At 40.8% G+C, this 15,118-nt stretch overlaps 1 protein-coding gene across 1 annotated transcript; it reads left to right on the top strand.

Annotated features, from left to right (window-relative positions):
* Positions 1-7,078: 7,078 nt before the first annotated feature.
* On the top strand, positions 7,079-10,439 carry LOC100590600 (putative protein FAM47D). Its single transcript, XM_030803847.1, has one exon. The coding sequence runs from the start codon at positions 7,329-7,331 to the stop codon at positions 9,210-9,212; it is 1,884 nt and encodes a 627-aa protein (XP_030659707.1). The 5' UTR covers positions 7,079-7,328; the 3' UTR covers positions 9,213-10,439.
* The last annotated feature ends 4,679 nt before the right edge of the window (positions 10,440-15,118 follow it).

Genomic DNA, 15,118 nt, shown 5'->3' with positions numbered 1-15,118 from the left:
TTGCCCAGGCTGGAGTGCAGTGGCACAATCTTGGCTCACTGCAGCCTCCATCTCCCAGTTTCAAGCAATCTTCCCACCTCAGCCTCCCTAGTAGCTGGGATTACAAGTGCATGCCACCACATTTGGCTAGTTTTTTTATTTTTAGTGGAGACGGGGTTTCACCATGTTGGCCAGGCTAGTCTCAAACTCTTGACCCCAGGGGATCTGCCCACCTTGGCCTCCCAAGGTGCTGCGATTACAGGTGTGAGCCACCGCACCCAGTCCTGCCCTGTCTTCTTACTGGCCCAGATCTGTGTTCCCTCTTCTGCCTGGGCCCTTGAGACACTGCAGGCACCTCCCTGCCAGGCTGTGGGTGTGTCAGGAGCTGAGCCCCAGGCTTCCCCATAACGCTATCCCCAACGCTTTTGGAAAGGCTGATACCTTGGAAGATGTAGAGAAACACGTTATGTGCATGAATGACTTTCCAAGCATGGAAACTAATACCTGCCCTTACCTCTTATTTTTTCCCATCAGGGTTAAACTATTTGGTATTTTCAAGGTCAAAACTACTTTCCCTTTTGTTAGCTAGGTTTTGTTGCAAAATTTGTTTACAAGAGCTTATTTTGTGATGAAGAAACCATTTAAAACTCTTCTTTTAAACAGACAATTTGTGGGAATTGCTGATGTTCATCTGTTTGCCTCACAGGAGATAGAAAACACAGAGCAACTAAAGTAGAATGCATTACAACGACAGGATGGGAAGCAAGGTGGATCCGCTTCCACCACTCTGACTCTTTTGTTCCTTGCCAATCTCATACACAAATGGGAAAAATGAGACATGAAGTTTGAGCAACTTGTCAAGGGTTATTCAAAAGAAGTTTTTCAACAAAGCTCAGCTCTTCTAACTAAACCTAGTAGGAAAGATACTGATCTGGCTGGCTCAGCTAATCCACAGACCTAGGGGCTCTAATGGAATAAAATCAACTCTGAGCTAGAGAAGGAGTCAGCAAACCACCTTCCCTAGGCCAAATTCAGCCCACCACTTGTGTTTGTAAATAAAGTTTTATTAGGACACACCCATGCCTACTCATTTATGTGCTATTTATGGCTGCTTTCAGGCTACAATAGCAGAGCAGAGACCTTCTAGCCAGCAAGCCCTAAAATATCTGATCCTTTCCAGAAAAAAATTGCCAATCTCTGATTTAGAGAATAGTTTGATCTCTGGGTTTTGTTCTATTTTCCAAGTATTAGATATTGCTGTTCAAATTATTTCAGTTGACAGGGAGATTTTTATTTTAAAAAAACTGAAAATCTTTGGTTCAAGTGTATATCATAGTTCAGAGAAAAAGTTCAATGGTTTGGTTTACGATTGATTCAAGTGTGTATCATAGTTTGGAGAGAAAGTTCAATGGTTTGGCTTAGGACTAAGATTAGTATCATTCCTTTGCTTTGGGGACTTGGTTGTTGTCCTTGAGGAGATTTTTACAAACATAGAACAAAGTGGGCAGATGACATGGAATGCTTTTTGCTCTGGAAAATGTCTTTTATTCAAGGTTGAACATATATTGCTCCTTCTAGCATTAAGTTTCCAAGATTCTCTCTATATTCCATTGGCTTAGCTAATCCTGTTTTCACCAAAGGTCCAGATATCATTTCTCAGAACCTGGCTTTTCCCATAAATAGAAGTATATCGTCTTCAAAGCTCTTTCATAGATACCTCTTGCAAGCTAAATATTTCAAAAGAAACACACTGCCCCCCAAACACTAACATATTTTATGAGTCAGTCTTTTGAAGCTAAATATATCTTACAAGAACTCTGCCGTGATTTCAGAATTGGAATCCAGCCTTCCAACTCTTCCTATAGATGTTTGATCATATGTGACACTTTCATCTCACTCCTGTAAACCTTTTACTATGGAAATTTTCAAACATGTACAAAAATAGAGAGACTAGTCCCCAGCAACGAACTTCAACAAGTATCAACATTCTGCCATTTATCTTTCCATCTATCCCTCTCCTGATTTTTTATTTACTGTTTGTTGCACTATTTGATAGCGGACTTCACACATCAAGTGATTTCACCCACGAATGCTTGTTTCTGTTAGATGAGGCCCTTTTCCTTTGAACAAAACCATGACACTATTATCACATCCAACAAAATAATTATTAATATTATCTAATATCCAGTCCAACTCAATTTTGCCTGTCTCAATAATAGTTGATAGTTTTATAGTTGATTTGTTCAACTAAAGATCCAAATATGATCCTATATTGTCTTATGTTGGTAGGTCTCTTAGGTCTCTTTATATTTGCAATAGGCTCCCCTCATTTGTTACTCACCCATCCCTGACACACATTTAAGTTCTAATTGGCCAAGCAAACCTTATCAACAATAACATCTCTTCAGCCTCCATATGCTATAAGCAAAACTAGACATTCATAGGCCTGTAGATGCTTAGGCATAGACATACAGCTCCACCTTCCATGTGCAATTCAACATGAAAACCAATATGCCAGGCCATCCCACATACTTTCTGCTTTCAAGGGAAGAAATTTAGATTGCTTCAGCAAGCCAATTCTCTGAAATTAAATCTCTTCTGTGCTGCAATGGCCTGAAGACTCTGAATGATTTTAAAAAAACAAGGTATCCATTCATTATGGCTCCCTTTTGAAATTAGCCAAACATAATCAAGAATCACAAAGTAAATCAGACAAAAGCCTCGTAATCCATTAGCGTTAACATTAACAACATTAATTGAGCACCTAGATCATGCGAGACATTGGTTTATTGAAAGGATGGCCTGTGTCGTACCCTGAGGGGCCTACAGTCTAAACAGAGAGGCATTGCATCATTTAGACACAAATGCCCAAGGAGGACAACAGTCACAGTACCACCCAAACTGACATCCATCTCCTATCCGCTAGGTTAAGAATATTTATGAGGTTGATCCATGCGGTGGAATAAAAAGAAAAGAGCAGGCCGGGCACGGTGGCTCACGCCTGTAATCCCAGTGCTTTGGGAGGCCGAGGCAGGTGGATCACGAGGTCAGGAGATCGAGACCATCCTGGCTAACACGGTGAAACCCCGTCTCTACTAAAAATACAAAAAATTAGCCAGGCATGATGGCGGGCACCTGTAGTCCCAGCTACTCGGGAGGCTGAGGCAGGAGTATGGCATGAACCCAGGAGGCGGAGCTTGCAGTGAGCTGAGATCGTGCCACTGCACTCCAGCCTGGGCGACAGAGCAAGACTCCATCTCAAAAAAAAAAAAAAAAAAAAGAGCATAAGGAAAAGGAAAAGGAACCACATTTGACTGTGAATTCCACCATTCATGAGCTGTGCCACAATGGATAAGTAACTCAACCAAATTCTCAGTTTTCTTATCTGTTAAGAGGAATAATCTCACCTACCTCACAGAGTAGCAGCTGTTAACACTGAATCATAAGCCTTTACATAAAAATCCAGCAAAGATGATGATGATGATAAAATCACTGAATACTTTACAAAGCACTAGACTAGAATGTTTTCTGGCTATCCATCTAACCCTCACACCAGTCTTACGAGGCAGCTCCCATTCTCATGCCATTTTCCAAAGAATTCAACAGAATGGGTGAGTGGTCCACCCAATGTAACACAGCTACAGGTGTGAGAGAGCCAGGATGTAGAGGATAAAACTTCAGGGTTCTTTCTGCCAATAATGGTATGATAATACCTCCTAATACTACCATGGGGAGGTGTAGGGGTAGAAGCAGGGCGACACGAATGAGCATGCCCTCCCATACAGATCAATTATGTTATAAACTCCTAAGGTACAGCATTCCACAGCTCCTACTCTTGCCCAAACAGGAAGCCACCAAGAGGCTGCCAGAGTTGTCCTACCCAAGGTGTGGTTATGTTCAGAGACATAATGGTGGTTTCCTTCCTCACTGGGGCAAGTCTTCAGCTGTCTGCTAGAGAGTACTTAAGTCTTTTTAATCACAAGTCTCAAACACCTAACATTTGTTCAAATATTTGTCCAAAGTAAGATCATAATTTTTTCCTATGTAATTCCTTACTTCCTTTTTTGTATACATAGGTGAAAAAGGACTGAAGGAAGGTAGCCATCAGAAAAGAGGTGCAACTACCCTGTGGCCACTATACTGTGAGAAGGCTGACCTAGCCAAGTGGAAAGGGCACCTCACGGAGAACTGAAGTCCTGGCCAATAGTCCTGGCAGATCTCCTAGCCAACAGCCAGGACTTATGCCACCCACGTAAGTGACATCATTTCGGACTTCCCCAACTGAAACCACATTAAGCAGAAGCACCACTCAGTCTACTCAGAGATTTGTAGGAAATAAAATGCTGTTGGTTTAAGTCATTGAGTTTTGGGGTGGTTAGATAACTGAAGCAGCTAGAAAACAGCTTTCCAGTCAGACCAAATACCAAATCTATGAATGAGAAGCACCATCATGGCAGCTAAACATTGTTTATCAATGGAAATGATACGCTACTAAAAATGACACAACTCCTTCAATCTGAGCATGCCCATCGGCTGAAACATTCAGCTGAGTAAACCTGGATCTATACTGTACCAGGCTCAACAGTGTTAAATAACTACTAATAATGATCATATTAATAACAGTAAGAGCAGCCAATATTTACCAAGTGTTTATTACATACTAGGCATTGTGCTAAATCCTTTATTCATTTAATCCCTTATAAAAGCCTTTTGAGGTGGGCCACTATAATGACCATTTTTTACTGATGAGGTCGCTGAGGCATATAGTGGTACAGTGAATTGCCTGGGATCACACTGCTAGTAAACAGTGATACGGGACTTCACTCTTGGCCATCTGATTCCACAGACACCGGGCTCTTAACTATCAGCTTGTTTTGCCCCTTCAAAAGTGTTATGCTACTTTAACAAAACTGCCCCTTGCTGGTTTGGTTTTGTTTTGTTTTGTTTTTGGAATGGAGTCACTCTGTCGCCCAGGCTGGAGTGCAGTGGCATTCACTGCAACCTCTGCCTCCCAGGTTCAAGCAATTCTCCTGCCTCAGCCTCCCGAGCAGCTGAGATTACAGACGCACGCCACCACGCCCAGCTGATTTTTGTATTTTTAGTAGAGACGGGGTTTTGCCATGTTGGCCAGGCTGGACTCAAGTGATCTGCCCGTCTCTGCCTCCCCAAGTGCGGGGATTACAGGCCTGAGCCAACGCACCCAGCCGAAACTGTGCCTTCTGAGTTAATGTGTGTAAAGAGTTTAACACTGGGCCGGGCACGGTGACTCACGCCAGTAATCCCAACACTTTGGGAGGCTGAGGTGGGCGGATCACGAGGTCAGGAGATCGAGACCATCCTGGCTAACACAGTGAAACCCCTTCTCTACTAAAAATACAAAAAATTAGCTGAGAGTGGTGGCAGGCTCATTCTCTTCATTCTCTTCATCTATGTGCACCTGGGGATGCTGGTGGCTGGGAGGTGAGTTCATGAGGCCTCAGATCTGCCCTTGAAGTCAGTACTATCATTCACCCATGCTACAGATAAGGACACAGAGGCCTGGGAAGAGTCAGCAAGGACAGAAGCTGGGTTCACGGCCCCCCAGGCCAGCTCCAGGGGCCTCAATCCTTACCATCTCCGTGGCTCTGGGCTTGAGACTATTGGTAGCTGGGACTACAGGTGCCCAGCCCAGAATGAACCCTCAGGCCTCTTTTAAATAAAATAAAATAATATAATAATAATAAATTATTTAAAAAAGGAGGAACTAGGGTATACCTGCTTGTAATGGTAGAAAACAAGGGTAATGGTAGACATCACTGTCTGAGGATAAGAGGCAATTGATGATGGCCCAACACTCATTGTTCAGCTGCACCTAACAAGGGAAGTGAGAAAACTTCTTTTAAAAAATAAGTAAGAATGTACAGAAAAAATTATTATGTGATGAGAAAATGATATGCTTAAGGAATAATGCAGGCTGAATTTGTCTATAATTAAAACTTTTTATAAAAATGCTTTTCATAGTGCTGTTTTAGGCACCATAAGAGAGATAAAAATTTAACTGATATTATTTAAAGGAAAATGAAGGATTGCAACTGGACTGGTGGGGGTATAACGATATTCAGATTGGAAAGGAAGAAGGGAAACTGTCTTTATTCACAGATGACACTATCATGTATATAGAAAATTCAATGAAATATACAAAAATGCTTCTGAACATAACAAAAAATTGGGAATTGCAACTAAAAAAATTCTACATATAATAGTATGAAAAACAATATTTAGGAAAAATCTGGAGAGAAAAAGATGTGAAAGGCACATACACCAAAAAACACACAATATTCCTGAGAAAATGAAAAATCACAGAAATAGAAAGCTGTACATTTCTCAGTGGTCAGATTTCCTATTGTTAACATGCCAATTATCCTCCAATTGATCTATAGATTCAACACAATCCTAATCAAATTCCCAACAGGACTTTTTTTGACATTGACAAACTGACTTTAAAATTTCTATGGAAATTCAAAGGACCTAGGAAGAACTAGCTTTGTAAAAGAACATTGTTAAAGGACTAATACAGCCGAATTTCTAGATTTACGATAAAGCTAAAGTAACCAACAGAGGGTGAAATTTGTGTGAGAGAAAAATCAATGGATGAGAAAAGAGTGTCCAGAAATTGACCTTCAGAAAGTATACACAACTGATGGTCTACCAATTTCCGAATGTCATTCAGTGGAGAAAATTTAGTCTTTACAAAAATAGGTCTAAAATTATCAGATATATGTAAGCAATAGGTACATTTTTAAATAAAACTTTGATCTGTATCTTGTGCTGTTTACAAAAATTAAACCTTGACCTTTGGATAGGCCAAGTTTTCATAGATACATCAAGAGAAGCACAATCCATGAAAGAACAAATTGATCAATTGGATTTCATCAAATTAAAAAACTTCTCTTTGACACTGTTAAGAAAATGAAAGGGAAAAGCCAAGTGAAAAATTTGCAAATCATATATCTGATAATTTATTTACATCTAGAACACAGCAAGGATTCTCATCACTAAATATATATCCAGCAACACAATTTAAAAATGGGAAAAAGATCCACAGAAACTTCAACCAAGGAGAGATAAGGATGGCAAATCAGCAAATATAGAGATGTTCAATAGCAGTAGTCATTTGGAAATGCACATGAAACCCACAATGAGATTCCACTAGGCACCTGTTAGAACCTGGGCTGCGCTTGTGATGTCAGCGCTGCTCCGCCTCCAGGAAGGAACCTGGGCTGTGCCTGGCTGGCGGTCTCCTAGCGACTAGAGCAGCAGGGATCAGGAACCGCAGAAGCTGGAGATGCGGCACCCCAGCGAGGGCCACCATGGGGGACCAGAGGCCGCAGGACCGGCTGAGGTCCCCGGGCATGGACTCCAAGTCCCGGTACTGTAACCAACCGCCTTCCAAAGACTTTCAGATGCGCAAGCACGGGCGCCTGAAGTTCCCATCCATGGACACCCAGAACTGGGTATTTGTGAAGGAGGGCATGGACGACTTCCGCTACGGCTGTCTGTCTCCCGAAGACACTCTCGTTTGTCGCCGTGATGAGTTTTTGATGCCAAAAAAACTTCTCAGAGGGTCCAAAGCTGACCCCAAAAGCAGGCAGAAAAAGCTCCTCAAGAAAGCGGCCCTATTTTCCAAGCTCTCTCCAGCGCAGCTAGCACGGAAGGCATACGTAGAGCAAGTGGAAGCCGAGATCATGGCCAAGCATCCCTTGGCCATGTACCCCAATTTGGGAGAAGATCTGCCTCCAGATCTCCTACTGCAGGTTCTCAAACAGCTGGATCTGGAGAGGAAGCTGGAGGACGCTTGGGCTCGTTGCGAGGCCCGGGAGAAGACAACGGAGGTACCCACCGATCCTGGTCAATATCCCCGTGGGGAATTCTGCCTGCAGCCTCCCGAGACTGGAGGGTCCCATCTGAGCCTGGAGCTTCCCACAACTCCGGTGTCCAGTCTCCACCCGCAGCCTCCCAAGACTTGTCCGGGGTCAAGTCTCCACCCGGAGCCTCCCAAGACTCGTCCGGGGTCCAGTCTCTGCCTGGAGCCTCCCAAGACTCCTCCGGGGTCCAGTCTCCGCCTGGAGCCTCCCAAGACTCGTCCAGTGTCCAGTCTCTGCCCGGAGCCTCCCAAGACTCGTCCAGGGTCAAGTCTCCGCCTGGAGCCTCTCAAGACTCGTCTAGGGTCCAGTCTCCGCCTGGAGCCTCCCAAGACTCGTCCAGGGTCCAGTCTCTGCCCGGAGCCTACCGAGACTGGAGTGACCCATCTGCGCCCTGAGCCTCCCAAGACTCGTCCGGGGTTCAGTCTCCGCCTAGCGCCTCCCAAGACTCTGGTGTCCAGTCTCTGCCCGGAGCCTCCCAAGACTCATCTGGGGTCAAGTCTCCGCCTGGAGCCTCCCAAGACTCTGGTGTCCAGTCTCCGCCCGGAGCCCCCCAAGACTCATCGGGCGTCCAGTCTCTACTCAGAGCCTTCTGAGACTGGCGTGTCCCATCTCAGCCTGGAGCCTCCCAAGACTCCTCCAGGGTCCAGTCTCCACTGGGAGCCTCCCAAGACTCATCGAGTGTCCAGTCTCCACCAGGAGCCTCCCAAATCTCCAGAGTCCCATCAGTTCTCGGAGCCTCCCAAGAAAGAACTGCTTGGGGAAGATACACCAAGCACAAAAGGGTGCGTTTCTGACTATCTTCAACCTAGATACAAATCAGAAAAACTGCGTGAGTTTTTCAAATGGGCTGCAGACTTCGGAGTTGATGAAGAAACCATTTGGAATCTGTGTCTATTTCCCACCATGTACAGAGCAACCCATGACGACCAAAAGTTGAAGAACATAAAGGAGTGTTCCTCAGAGCTGAAGTACACCATGCAGCTGGGTGAAAAAGACAAGGACAAATTCTTATCCCAAGATAAACACCGGGGCAGGAAATTCCACAGGCCATCGAATGTTTATATCACTCAGCCTGTGAAGATGACGTATGGAGCATGGTACCTCAATCCTAAATTGTGGAAGAAGCGAAGAAGTGATGAACCTTTGACTGACCCCAAGCTCTTAATTAAAAAGCCTGATGAACCTGACATTCTTGACGGTCTTTATGGACCAATTGCCTTCAAAGATTTCATTCTAAGAAAGGGCTATGAAATGCCTGAAATCCTCCAAAGGCTGTTTGCCAGGAAGGGATGGACTTATGACTCTGTTAAGACTCCATTCAGTCCATAAATCCATAAATGTTGAAGCATTGTGGATTCCATTTTTGGATTTTTTATAGAGAACAGGTTTAGAGAGCTAAAGAGAAAATTAATGGCCTAGAAGATAAGCCATAAGAAAATATCCATATCCAGCTATTGAGAGAAAAACAGAATAGATAACAGAGAAATAAGTGTAGGAGACATCTGGGACGTGGTGAAAAGTATAAAAATGTATAATTGGAGTTACAGAAGAATAGAAGAGAAAGATGGCACAACAACAATATTTGAAAAACTAATGACTAAGAAACTCTTGAAGCTGGAAAATACCAGTGACAGATTCAGGAAATGCTACAAACCACAAGAATTATAAACATAAGGAAAACCACACCTAAACACATCATTATTAAAATTTCTGAAAACCAAACGTGAAAATAAATATACACTTTTGTTTAAATTTTGTATTCCTAATTTATGTGGGTACATAGCACGTGTATATATTTTAATACTGATATGTTAATATCAACAGAGAAATAATTTCACTGCCCTAATAATTCCTTGTGCTCCGTCTACTCCTCCCTCCCTTAGAACCCTTAAATCTCTGAAAGTTACTGACCTTTTCACTGTCTCCATAGTTCAGCCTTTTACAGAATGTCAAATAGTTGGAATCACATAGTACACAGCCTTTTCAGATTGCCTTTTTCCACCTAGTGAAATTAGTTCATCTATATCTTTCTGTTTTTATCACTGAATAATATCCCACTGAATGGATGTGCCATACATTGTTCATCCATTCACCTATTCAAGGATGTCATGGTCACTTCCAAGTTGTGGAAATTATGAGTAAAGCTGCTATAAACATTAGTTTTGTAAGAAAGTTTCAAGCTGTTTTCCAAAGTGGTGTACCATTTTGCATTTTCACCAGCAAAGAATGAGAGTTCTTGTTACTCAACTTCCTTGCCAGCATTAGGTGCTATCAGTGTTTTGGAATTTTCCGTTTTAATTGTTATATAGTTGTTTCTTACTGTTTCTATCAATCAAAGTTCTTGAGAGTGACAGAGCCAATAGGATATATGTATATGTAAAAGGGATTTATCAGGGAGAATTGGCTCACATGATTACAAAGGTGAATTCCCACGATAGGACTTCTGCCAGCTGGGGACTGAGAAAAGCTGATAGTGAAGCTGACAGTGCTGCCCTCAGTCCGAGGCCAAAGGCCCAAGAGAACCCAGGAGCCTGTTCGTGCAAGTCCCGGAGTTCAGAGGCCAAAGAACCTGGAGTCTGATTACCAAGGGCATGAAGAGAGAAAGCTAACTTCTGGCAAGTGGAGGGATGGTCAGAGCAAGAGACCTCAGCAAGCTGAATACCCCCGTTCTTCTGCTCCCTTTGTTCTATTTCTGTTGGCAGCCAATTGGATAGTGCTTATCCACATTGAGGTGGGGTTTCCTTTTCCAGTACTCTGACTCACATGTCAATCTCTGAAAACACCCCTTTGCACACACCCAGAAACAATGCTTCAGCAACCATCTAGGCATCCTTCAATCCAATGAAGTTGACACATACTATGAACCATCATAATGTTGTTTTAGTTTACAATTCCCTAATTACATATACTGTTGAGCATGTTTTCATTTGCTTATTTTCCATTTGCAGATCTTCTTTCATGAGGTGTCTGTTTAGATATTTTATCTGTTTTTAATATTGAGATGTTTGTTTTCTTATAGCTGAGTTTCTAGAATTCTTTATGTATTGTGAATACAAATTCTTTATTCTATATATGTTTTGAAAATATTTTGTCTCACTGTATGACTTGATTTTCATTCTCTGAACAGGATGTTTCACAGAAAAACGTTATAATTTTAAGGAATTCCAATGTATCTACTTTTTTCCACAGATTATGCTAATGGCGCTGTATCTAAATAGTCTTGGCCAAACCGAAGGCCACCTATATTTTCTCTTATGTTATCATCTGGGACTTTCATAGTTTAGCATTTACATTTAGGTCTACAATGCATTTGATGCTATCCTTTGTAAAACGTGCAAGGTCTGTGTCTACATTCGTTTTTTTGCATATGAACGTGCAATTATTCTAACACATTTTGTTGAAAAGAGCATTCTTTCTCCACTGAATTTTCTTGCTCATTTGTCAAATATACATTGGTTATATTCATGTAGGTTTATTTTTGGACTTTCTATTCTGTTCCATTGATCTATTTTTCTGTTTCTTTACCAATACCACGATATGTTGATTACTGTAACAATATAGTCTTGAAGTCAGGTGGTATTAATCCTCTGATTTTGGTCTCCTTTAACGTTGTGTTGGCTATTTTGGGTCTCTTGCCTTTCCACATAAACTTTAGAATCAGTTTGCTGAAATCCACAAAACAATTTTGAATTTTGATTGGAAATGCATTGAATCTATGGACAATTTTGAAAAAGTTGACATCTTTAATTATTCATTAACTTTTTAGTTTCCCTTTATGTAAATCTTATACATATTTTGTTAGATTGTACCTAAGTATTTCATGTTTTTGGTGTCAATATAAATGGCATGGTGTTTCTAATTTCAAATTCCAACTGTTCACTTCTAGTATATAAAAAAGAAAATGGGCCAGGCACGGTGGCTCATGCCTGTAATCCCAGCACTTTGGGAGGCTGAGGCGGGCAGATTATGAGGTCAGGAGATCAAGACGATCCTGGCCAACATGGTGAAACCCTTTCTCTACTAAAACTACAAAAATTAGCTGGGCATGGTGGCATGTGCCTGTAGTAGTCCCAGCTACTCGGGAGGCTAAGGCCATAGAATCGCTTGAACCTGGGAGGTGGAGGTTGCAGTGTGCCAAGATAGTGCCACTGCACTCCAGCTTGGTGACAGAGTGAGACTCTGTCTCAAAAAAAAAAAAAAAGAGAAAGAAAAGGAAAATTGCTTTTGTATACTAACTTTGTAACCTGCAAACTTTCTGTAATCACATATTTGATCCAGAAGATTTTGTTGATTCTTTGAAATTTTCTATATAAGCAATCATCCCAACTAAAAAAAAAAAAAAGAGTTTTATCTTTTCCTTTTCAATCTGTATACCTTTACTTCCATTTCTGGTTCTACTGCATTAACTAGGACTTCCAGTATGATGTTGATAGGAGCGGTAAGAGTGGACTTTCTAACTTTGCTCCTCATCTTAGCATGAACTTGGTTTCTCAACTTTAAATATGACAGCTGTAGACGTACAAACTCCAGGGGAACTCAGTCTTAGGAAGCATGTTCACTCTTTTGTGAGTTTTACCTCCAGGAGCCCAACTATATTTTCACAGTGAAGATCGGAAAAAATTACCGTGTGCACCTTGGTGTGGGGGCGGGTGGGGGGGTGGTAAAAAATAATCCCTTTGAAAAAATATGCCAGAAGAAATAAAAGAACACCTTACCTATAAAATAACAAAGAAAAGAATTATATCTTATTTATCCTCAGAAAGCATGCAAGAAGAGAGTGAAAATTTAAATTGTTGAGAAGAAAAAAAATACCCCTACCAGCCTAGAATTCTGCATTCTGCAAAATCATCCTTCCAAAATGAGACAGAAATAAAGACTTTTGCAGACGAGATAAGTTGAGGGAATTTGCTGCCAGTAGATTTTCCTTGCAACAAATGTTAAAGGAATATATTCAAAGAGAAAGAAAATCATACAAGTCAGATGATCATATCTCCATAAAAAAAGATCTTTAGAGAAGGAATAAATGATGATAAAATTGAAATGCTTAATTTTATTTTTTAGTGATATAACCATAGAAAAAATATATGATTATGCTTTATATATAAGTGAATGAATGACAGCAATGATGTAAGGGATGAGAGAAAAATTGGGAATATGTGTTATTATAAGGTGCTTGCATTGCCTAGGAAGCAGTATCAAGTTATTTTAAGGTGGATCTGGAACAAGTGCAAATGTATATTGCAAACTCTAGGGCAACACATTTTAAAAAGTTGTAAAATAAGTATCATTGATATGCTAAAAAAAAAGTAGATAAAATGGAATCACAAAAAAAGCTGAATTAAGATGACAAAAGGCAGAAAAAAGAATAGAAGAAAAAATAGGGATAAAGAGGAGAAAAAACATGGTACATATTAATTTAACTATATCAATAATCACATTAATTGTCAATTGTTTAAATACACCAATGAAAAGACAAAGATTGTCACAGTGGATCAAATATAAAACCCAACTATATGTTTTTTACAGGAAACTCAGTTTAAATATAAATGTAGACATATAAGATAGAAGTAAAGTGAGGCAACAAGATGTATCATGCTAACATCTATCAGAAGGAAAGTCAAGTAGCTGTATTAATTTCAGCAGAGCAGACTTCAGAGCAAGAACAAGTATCAAGAATATAGAGAGGGACTAATGTGATGCCCTACCTTGTTTTAACCTGATTGACCCTCCCTTAGCTGAGAGAGCCACACAGACTCCATTTTGGCTCCTTCACTTGCAGCCCCTTACCCATCCCCCTTCCTCAAGGACTTAACTAGAGCAAGCTGACTCCAAGCACATCCAGGAACGCACTTACTGATAAGATACTGAGACAAGCTACACCAGCAGCTCCTAGGGACGTGCTCGGTGGATGGTACCCAAAGCCCATGCATTATCTCTTTGTGATAGTTTGAGCCCCTGCACCTGAAACTGTTTATTTTTCTGTAACTATCTCTGTAACCATTAATTCTTGTAACTTTTTGCCTGTTCTGCTACTGTAAAAATTGCTTCAGCTAGGCTCCCCCTCCCCTTTTAGACCAAGGTATAGAAAAGAAATCTAGCCCCTTCTTTGGGGCCAAGAGAATTTTGAGTGCTAGCCGTCTCTCGGTTGCCGGCAGTAAAGAACTCCTGAATTAGTCTCAGACTGTGGCGTTTCTCTATAACTCGCTCGGTTACAACACTATGTAATGATAAAGGTTTCAAGATGAAGAAGAAATAACAAATCTTAATTTGTAAGCACCTAACAGCATCAAAGTACACGAGGTCAAAGCAATTTATTTCCCTATTTCTGTTATTCACCATTTTCATTTCACCATTCAATTTTTTTTGGTCCACTGGTCTTTCTGAATCACAGCTTTAATCAAGTTATTCTCTGTTTAAACCTTCAACGGCTCTTCATACCCAGAGAAATAAGAATAGTGCTTCAACGTGAATTTTAGGCCAATGCTCAGTGTGATAATTTATTTCATTTTTCACATTTATTTACTACTGGTTTACTGTATCCAAAATAAGGCCTGTGCTGTTCCTTGTCTCCGGAGCTTTTATTTCTATTGCTTCATGCTGGAGTAGCTACTTTTCTCTGTCTCCTAACCTTTCTTTTGAACATCATCCAAAATGCCATGTTTAAATACCATGTCGTTTTCCACAACTTCTCATTTATTTGTCATAACCATCTTCTTAGAACGTTGTTATACTTTTAATGTTTTTCATTTGTAGCATATAATATTCTGCCTTATATGAGAGTTATCTGTGAACTTGTCTCTTCTCCTCCTGAATTATAAAATATTTGAGGACATGGTTTAATCATTTATATATGTTCTGCACGATATAGCACAATCACGCTCATAGTGATAAAATACATTGCTTAGATATTGTTTTAAAATTTACATCCATGACAGCAAAATTGACATCCTCTTTCATGACGATTTCCTGACCATTCAAGTGCTTTTTAATTTATCGCTAGTCTGAAGTTCTATGGTACTCAATCTCTGCACCTGTTGTTAGCACTTAAATAGTTATTTAATGGTTTCATGTGTCATCCTCAGTAGTTTAAAAATTGCTTGAGGGCTGGGACCATTTTCATTATCTCTTTTGTGTTCCTTACAATTGCCTCAATGTCCCCAGTAACTGGGATTACAGGCACGCACCACCACGCCTGGCTAATTTTTTGTATTTTAGTAGAGATGGGATTTCACCAT

The sequence above is a fragment of the Nomascus leucogenys genome, chromosome 22a (assembly GCF_006542625.1).
Source record: "Nomascus leucogenys isolate Asia chromosome 22a, Asia_NLE_v1, whole genome shotgun sequence".
Taxonomy (NCBI): domain Eukaryota; kingdom Metazoa; phylum Chordata; class Mammalia; order Primates; family Hylobatidae; genus Nomascus; species Nomascus leucogenys.
Note: the sequence above shows the minus strand (reverse complement) of the source record. Positions and strands in the feature narration are given on the sequence as shown.